The sequence below is a fragment of the Sapajus apella genome, unplaced genomic scaffold (genome assembly GCF_009761245.1).
Source record: "Sapajus apella isolate SASKATOON/1434 unplaced genomic scaffold, GSC_monkey_1.0 scaffold8, whole genome shotgun sequence".
Classification (NCBI taxonomy): domain Eukaryota; kingdom Metazoa; phylum Chordata; class Mammalia; order Primates; family Cebidae; genus Sapajus; species Sapajus apella.
The window spans coordinates 28,070,434-28,079,632 of NW_022436948.1; the positions used below are offsets into that span (position 1 = coordinate 28,070,434).

Consider the following 9,199-nt stretch of genomic DNA (forward strand, 5'->3'; position numbering starts at 1 on the left):
CATCACAATTGAAAATACTACAATATCTTGTAAACAGAGCCTATTTTCTAAGTCTGTACAACTAATACATGTAAATATTTCAGAAATGCATAAGGTACAAAAGTGGTGACTGCCTTTTTAAATCAGCAACAACAAAAAAATACTCATTATCACTTCTAATCAATGTTTATTGGAAGTATTTGATAGTACGGAAAAAAAATGAAAGTACAGGCACAAAAATTGAAAGTATTATACATAAGTAAAATGTATTGTTTAATCATGATATGATCTTTTACACAGAAAGTGCAAAATTGTCTCTGGAAAAGGTATAAGAAACATTTAGCAAGGTGGCTAGATATAAAATTAATATACAAAAGACAACTGTATTTGAATACACTAATAACAAATTTTTAAAAGCACCACCATGTAACAGTTAGCAGAAATTATCAACTACCTAAAACAAAAGATGTATAAGAATTTCATGTTAAATTATAAACCGTGAAAGATATTAAACATGACCTAAAAAAAAAACAGAAGTATATCCTGCTCACCCTGTATCATAAAGATGTTAATAATCCCAAATTGATCCACAGATTCAATGAAATTAATCAAAAAGCCAGATGATCTGAAAAAACTTGGTATGATTATTCTAAAATTTCTAAGGAAAACTGTCACCTCTGGAAATAAGGAACAAAGGCAAAGAACTGTCTTATCGTCCAGTATGAGAGATTATTCTAAAGCAACAACTATAAAGACAGGATGATATTCACAAAATGACTGATGAAAAAGAATGAGTCAAGGAAATGGCAAAAAAACATTTTGCATTAAATTTTTGTATATGACAAAGATGGCATATCAATTCAGTAGGAGAGAACATTAATTTTTCAATAAAGTAAGGTTAACAAAAGAAATTTTATAAATCATATATAGGTTGTTGCACAGTCTTCGAATGTAGTGCAATGAAACTAAATATCAACAATTAAAAGAATACTTCAAAAATATCTTGCAAAGCAAACTTTTAAAAAACTTTTAATAATGAAAGGAAAAGGAAGTTAAATCCAAAAGAAAATAGATGAAAATTCACAGCTCAAAATGTTTTTCATTATTAAATATGATAAATTCATGTAAATGTTGAATTCAGGCTATAAAAAGAACAATAAACACCAGAAAGAGTAGAAATCTAAAATTAAAGATGAAAAGTAAAAATTAAAAAATTAGAAAAAAAATAAAGGATTAAATTTTGGAATGACCAAAGAAATAAGATCAGCATCTGGCAAACACTACTGAAAACAAAACAAACAGGGATTTAAAAAATTGGCATGTCTATACTGTATACACACGCACAGATTTAGCAGAAAATTTTAGACCAATAAATACAGAAACCTCAATGAAATTTAAAATTTTCTAGAACTATAAAACTTTTAAAATTTGACCCTAAAAAACACAGAAAATGTAAAAGACAATGAGCAAAATTTGGAAACCTTGCCTAAAATTTGCTGTAAATGAGCAGCTCAGCCCTGATATAATCACATTCACCAAATCTTCAAAGTAACATGTACTTCAGTTGAACAATATCTAATTTTTCAAATCAAAAAGGACTATAGGCCATCAATTTTGAATGACTCTACCCAATCCTAAACAATTCCAAAAGCACAGGAAAACACAGAAAGCCTTCTAATCATTTTATGAGCTAACCTTATATTAATAGCCCTCATGGACACAGCAAATCTTATAACTAATCTCATTAAAGAATCCAAGGTGGACTGGTTCCAGGACCCCCAAAGATGCCAAAATCTTTGAGTGTTCAAGTCCCTTATATAAAATGATGTATTTCCATGTAACTTACACATCCACACATCCTCCAGTATACTTTAGATCATTTCTGTATTACTTGTAATACCTAACACAGTGTAAATGCTACATAAATAGTTGTTATACTGTATTGTTTAGGGAATAATGGCCAAAATAAGACTGTACATGTTCAGTACAGATGCAACAATGCTTTATTTTTTTCCAGAATATTTTCAATCTACAGTTGGTTGAATTTATGCAGATACAGAAGGCCAACTATATACCAAATTCTAGGCTTAAATTTATATTAAATATAGAAATATATTAAAATAGTACAGCAACATTACCAAATAGGGTTTTATCAGAAATTCAAGGACAGCCAAACCGATATGGCATTGCAGTTAAGAGCAGGGACTTGTCCATCATGTGACTTTTGAGTTTAAACCCGACCCTTAACACATGCCAGAGATGAAATACTGCTTTAGTTCTCCAATACTGTTTCCTCAGCTTCAGTAAGAAGGGAAAAAATAGTACTCACTTCATAAGGTGGTTGGGAGGATTAAATGAAAAAAGTTTGTAAGAAGACTTAGCACAGTGCCTTCAACAGATTATATAGTAAATATTCATATATCTTACATACAAATGGTTCTTGTATTATGACATATAAAATATCACCTCATTCACTGCAAAAAAAGACATGATAGTCAACATTTAAATCTAGTTTTGAAACATTTATAAAACTTAGGAATGTAAGAAAATGTTCATATCATAAGGAAACAATATATAACAGAAACAAATAGTAGCATTCCGTAATCTTAAAGTAATAAGTCGTATAAATTATTATTTATACGAGAAAGAGGTCAGAATATTAAGTATTTGTAAAGGATATGGACTGTATATATAATGTTGAAGTAAATCAAAAGAATATAAGAAATGATGTGAATTCATTTAAAAGGCTGGATACAATGTGAGTATACAAGTCAAAATTAGGTACAAAAGGGAAAGAATAAGAAAAGGAATAAGCAGCTGGAACCCTATTTCTGTGCCCAAATCAAGACTTAGACTAATAATAAGATAAACTGATTCCTAATGAAGAATATCCCCTTTATGTAACATTTAAAGTGACTTAAGTACTGTTAACTACCAAATGCTCTATGGTAATGTTTTATAAACTTAGATGATCCTAAATTGGAAAATACATGTTATTTTAACTAGGACATTTACCCTGGATCCAGTCTGTATTGTTTTTACAAGTTTTAACTATGACGTTGGTTGATCTGTGACAACCTTCCCACCTGACCCTCATCTTTCCAGGAATTAAGTGAAAGTGGACTGTAGATCTGTGAGATTGCTCTGCCTCCATCTTTTACTTTCTCTTTTATGCTCCCTATACAGAATGCTTGCTTAGGGCCATTAAACAATCTAAAGAAGTTGCTCATGTCTCATCATACTAATGTTAAGGCATTAAAAGAACCTTCGGGGTAAAGACTTGCCCAAGGTCACAAAAAGGTGGTTGGGATCTATCCCACATCCTGTCTTTTCACTACACTGCCTATTCTCCTAGTATGAGCAGTTTTTCAAGCTTTTATTATTATTATTATTTTTAACAGAAAGGTTGTCATTTTGTTGCCTAGGCTGGTTTTGAACTCCTGGCTTCAAGGGATCCTCCCACCTCAGCCTTCCAAAGTGCTGGGATTACAAGCATGAGCCACCACACCCACCCAGCCTCATCATTTTTTAATTTTTAAATTTCAAGATTCAGTTATGAAACTAAGTACTGTACCTACAGTCCTTTTGGAAACCATTCACTTACTTCATCAAATATTTGCTGAGTCCTACTATGTGTAAAGAACTGTTCTAAGCCTTAGAGTGAAACAATACATTGTATTCAACTCAGAAGGATGCATTTACTGTCAATAGTATCCTGTTCATTTAACTCTGTAAAATAATTTGGTCCCTGGGAGCAAACCTCCTACTAATACTACCCTAAAGAATCCTCACTTGGTTCATCTGGTTAGATGGATGGGAGGGGGGAGGGGAAGGTCCTCATTTGGAACTTGAATCTATGTATCAAATTTCTTAGATCTAAGGCTCCTACACCTAGGTAAATATGAAGCACAAAGACTGAAAACACATGTTCAAGACCAAAATTATTACAGGATTTAGCTAATCTGCTGCCAACTGCACCTCACCTGAAATATCTAAACCTCAGAAAAGCAGCTTTCTGCAGTTTTACTACATCTCATAAGTCCCTGGGTTGGCCAAGCTCCAGCAATCAAGCAAAGAACACATCAAAAGGAAAAGGTGGCCCCTTGTCTCATCAAACTACATTGTGACAATGGCCGATGAATTCTGTAGGTGAACAAAAAACCCATGAAAGTTCTGTGCAGTGTGGTGCTGCAAACAACAACAAAAAATCTACATCCGCCTGCAAAATAATAGTTTTAAAAAATCTTAAAAATATAGGAAACCAGACTACCAAAATATAGCTATTTACTTAAAATTTTAAAACACATATGTACAATTTTTTAAGGTGAGAATAAAAACTGGCTAAAATGTGCGCTCTGCAATATACACTATACACCTCTCCTTTTACAGATAACCCATAAAGTGTCTAAGTAAAAACAGTTTCACTTTTGTTTCTTCGAAGTGTAAAGTTCACTTCCTAGTTACTAGCTTGATGGATTTAGATCTCTCAACTTATTGAGGTACATGGCTTATTTATATCCATGTAAATATTTTTAAATAGTTCTAATATGAATAACAAAGTAATTGTGTATTAATATGGAAAGCAAACACATTTAAGTGTTTCTTTTGTAAAACAATGTAAATATCATTAAAAGTTTCGCTAAAAGAATTCCCTAATAGCAGTGAAATAAATGATCTAAAACACACCCGTACTAAATGATAATATTTTGAATTAATTACTGCTCCCTTTGTGTGGGGAGGGACTCATTAAACTAGGAAATTGGACGTGACAGGCAAGATCACTCTTTCGTTAACTTGATTCTTTATTCTACAATTTTATGCATAACCTCTGAACCATGCAATAGAGTCTGCATAGTCATTCAATGCAGTTTAGACAAAATCAATTGGAAAAAAAAAAAAATTCACAAACTTACAAAGTTATTTCCTGTTCAAACCTAGGAGATGTGAAAAATTTACATTTCTCACTTTTAAACAGACTTTAATATCCAACATTGAAGACAATTGTAAACAAATGGTACGAAACACATTAAATATTGCTTAGTATTCATATGACCATGTAATCTTTCCTAAGCCTTAAGTCTTTAAAAACTAAACTTGAAGGTATTCAAGATAGAATAGGGAAGATTAGGAAGTAAACTCTTTTAAACTCTCAGTATTAAGTCTTGAATTATTTCACTGTAAATAAAGTGCAGTGTGCAATATCCGTCTAACTTTACCAGTAATATCAACTAACATACAAGTCTCAAAAACAACTTTCCCAACCTGCCTAAAATAACAATGCACTATCCTTGCTTTCCAAACTTCTTGAGTATCTTCAATTACTTTAAGGTCGTATCATACAATTCTAAAAATAATCTCAAAGCAAAAATGTAGCAGGCTGTATGTAGACAGCCCATGTTAGTACAGTAGTCTTATTCTCAAGTCAAGCACAGGTAGGATATTACCACACCAAAACTCCAACAGGGTGGGGCATTCATTACTCACCCAGATAAACCAAACACAACCGAGGTGGTTGATCACAGTAAACCCTAATTATCCCCGTAATTCCAACACGACTAAGGGTTTGCCCAAAATGCTTTTCACGCGAATGAAACATTAAAAAAAGAAATTAAGTCATGGCCAACTACTCTTCAGAATATGGGGCAAGCCATGATAGCGCACTTAAGATTCTGAAAGCAAAATCTAAAACAGTACAATGATGTCTCACGATTCACTTTAAAGATACAAAGCTTCTGTTTTCTTTAGTGAGTGACCATTTAAATGTGTGACTGATGCAAGAGAAAAGGGTGAAGGAAAGAACAAGGTCAAACTTAGGGGACAAAAGATTCCTGGAATAACATAGCCAGAAAGGTTTCCTCTCTTAGGGACAGTTTCTACATTGAGAAAAAATAAAAAGAGGAGGAGGAAGAAAAGGAAACCTTAAAAGGAAAAGAAACCAAGCAAACCACCTACTTCTAAATAGAGTTCACCTGGTCAACACGCCTGCCCCGCAAGGCAGGTGATTCGATTTTGGTGGAGACCGTTTTTGCAAAATAGCAGGCCTGGAACACTACCACCTTAGAAAGACAAAATGGGTTCAGAAAGGATGACAACCGGCTATTCTTTTTTATTTAACGGAGAGAATAAAGTTTCATTAAGAAGCCACAAAGAGCACTGTAGGAATGTGAGGGTCGTTCTCAATACCTGGCACCGTCTGCTACGGGAAAACAATCGGCAGAAGGAAGTGGACTCAAGCCGGCAAACTACACTCTGCCTCCCACACGCAGCGGGGCACCGGGCGCGACGCCCCCGAGGCGATGGGCAGGGGCCGGGGGTGACGGGGGAGGAAGCCGGGGACGGCGGCGGCGGCGAGGCCCGGGCGCCCGGCCGCGGCGGGAGAGGACAGCCCGTCGGAAGGAGGAGTGGGGCCCGCCGGCTCGCGGGCTCGCCTCACCTTCTGCGCCGCGCTCTGCTGCAGCACGTTCTGCTCCACGGTCATGGCCCCCGCGGCGGCGGCGGCGCCCGGCTCCTCGCGCCTCCGCCCGCCCTGGCTGCCGCGCTCCGCCGAGCTCCAGGGAGCGGCGCGGACGGCCGGGGAGGACTGCGCCCGCGCCAGCCAGGCGCGAAGCCGATGGCGGCCGGGGTGCGCAGGCAGCGCGGGCAGGCGGCGAAGCGCCGACTGCGAGGGCCACGGCGGCCGCCCCACGTCTCCACGCGGCCCGCCTCAGCGCTGCTCGTCCGCGGCGGCCGGGGCCATGAGCGGGCGGCGGACGCCGGGGCGCGGGAGGGCGCGAGCCAACCGGGCAGCGTCACGCGTTCGCGCGCTCCTTGGCCGGCGGCTCCCGGGCCGCTGCAGGGAAGGGAGAGAGGGGACAGAGGGAGCGGCCGCCCGGAATGGCGCTGCCCTCCTCCCTCCGCGAGTCCTCCTCCCTCCCCTCCCCCACGCGCCGTCCCCGCCCCCGCCCCCGCCCCCGCCGGCGGCTCCTCCCCCGCAGAGCCCCGCCCGCCGGCCGCCCTAACCCTACATTGTGACCCGCGGGCGGCGGGGCAGGGCGGGGCCACCGTGGAGCCCCACCCCTCCCAGCGCGGGCCCGGCGTTCCCGGGTGGGGCGAGGGCGCGCCTGGCTGCCGGGCCCGGGAGCCGCCCCTGCGGCAGGTTGCGCGACGCCGGCGCTGGGCTCCGCGAAGCTCGGCTGGAGGCCGGAGGGCAGCGTGCCTCCCTGTGCTCAGGGCTGTCGGATCCCTAGCTTGCCCAAAGCCTCCAAAGCAAACATTTCCCTGCATGCCCATAACGTCCCAAAACTACACAGGGTTCCAAACTCCGGCCCCTTTCTGTGTCACGCGTTCTCTTCCTCGCCTTTCTAGGAATTTCACAAGCAGTGAACTTGCCTGAAGGGAAAAGTCAAATAAGCAAAGGGTTGCCAGAAATCTTTATGCTGGGAATTACTTTTCTTCTTAACTAATCATTACGTAAATGAATATGGACATCTATCTACTTCATTCATTCGAATGTGTGTCAGTCACTGCTGGGCTCTGGAAAAAATGAAGTTTATTTTCCCAAGACTAAATATAAATGAAATAGGATCTATGCAGCAAACAACCTTATAACAATATCACTGCCTAGATAATACACAAATCTAATATCCCAGTTGCCAAATTAAGCAAACAATTAACTATCGTGCATGGAATACTTGACTATATATGGAATTGTAAGGAAAACCTGTCGTTAAAAAAGCAATCTCTAGAGGCAAAAATATCTCAAGTTCCAGGAGCTAATCTGGGGACTGAGGTGAGAGTGAAGCAGTGTGAAGAAAGAAATTATAAATGCATATTGTTACAAATAGAATACACTTGAAAATCCAGGTATAATTTTTAATCCAATGAGAAGGAGAGCAAGCTTGGTGTGGATAGTAGAAAAGTTCCTTTTAAAAGTTTCCTTTCTTTTTAAAGAATAAGTGTGCTAATAACTTTGTTAAGCCCTACCTTATGCAGCTGTTAGACATGCCATGCTTATAGGCAGTAGTACATTCTTTGTCCTTGTACTTTGACCAAGATATCTGTGGTGGACGCGCTCACAGGCATGTCCCAGCTCTCCATTGCTTTTACCTGTTTAGAAAAGTTTTAAGTTATTAGCCAATCGAGTTGTAGTTTAGATTTTGAGGTCTGGCTCCAGCCAACAGAGATCAGACACAGGAGTAAGGAATACCTCAAATGTGTGAGGGATAAATTTGTGTGTTTTCCTTTGCTCATTGTACTGTCATGGCACAATGGCTAGCTAATGGACCCTTCTTGCAGTCTAGGAAGTAAAAATTGCGTTGCTGAAAGATCCTTTATCTCAGTGCTAATTTTTCTTTGCAGCACTGAGTATCTATTTCCGACATCCATTTCCAACACTTGCTAAATGATAATTGAAATAGCACTGCTGTTATTTAATAATCATGGATTATAGTAGCTCTTAAGGCTTTGTAACAGTTCTATTCACTTTACAAACACTTTGGATCTGCAGCTTGGATATCCTGAACCACCTGTTGTCATCTTTTCCTTGAATCTTCATATTTGTTGACGCATTTTATTTTTAACTAATTGCAGACTTTAAAAAATCATGAAACGGTTGGAAACAGAAATGTAGGAATACTGTGACAGCTCTAATCCCATGTATCCCTTTTTTTATAACTCTGAAACCCAAGGAGGGTGACCTGTCAAAGAAAGCTTATTAGAACCCATTTTTCCTAATTTATAGACCAAAGTTTCTTCTTTTCCTCGTTTATATGCTAACTTCTTGTTTCTCCATATTATAGGGTTTTGGTTTGGGTGTTTTTTGGTTTTTTTTTAGAAATCAGGCTTATACTAAACTGTAATTTCAAGAATTTGTCAATACATTTCTCTGAGTTAAATTTTTTAGTTCCATACCAAAAATAAAATTTTTTAAATGATCTTACTAGAACCTAATAGAGAATCACCAATAGAGCTTTTATAAGGTAAGCATATTTGCCCACTGAGACCGTTCATTTTCAGCTTACTTCTGCTGGTTTTCTACTTACTCAACACTTCTTTAAATATTTTTAACTGTTGTATTGAAGAACATTGTGAAGAAAATTTCAAGTTTCCTTGTAGGCATTCCTTTTTGGAAAGCTTATGATTGGAATGAATAATTAGAGAATGGAAATTTGAGAAATTGAGATAAATTGGCACACAAAACCCATCGCTGGGATTTCCTAATTTATTTTTAAAATTTGTCCTA

General features: G+C 38.7%; 1 protein-coding gene across 8 annotated transcripts in view; it reads right to left on the reverse strand.

The window, feature by feature from the left end:
- The window catches only part of USP25 (ubiquitin specific peptidase 25), a 140,411-nt gene extending 133,514 nt beyond the window's left edge, over window positions 1-6,897 (reverse strand). For 7 of the 8 annotated variants that reach the window (XM_032277161.1, XM_032277162.1, XM_032277160.1 and 4 more), the window contains exon 1: window positions 6,413-6,889. Coding sequence is in view for 6 of the 8 variants with exons in the window: in XM_032277160.1 (XP_032133051.1) it covers window positions 6,413-6,457 (45 nt within the window). In the remaining 2 variants the exon portion in view is untranslated. Of the gene's footprint in view, window positions 1-6,412 lie in introns of all 8 variants that reach the window. The other variant, XM_032277154.1, reaches the window with a different exon arrangement.
- Between the last annotated feature and the right edge of the window lie 2,302 nt (window positions 6,898-9,199).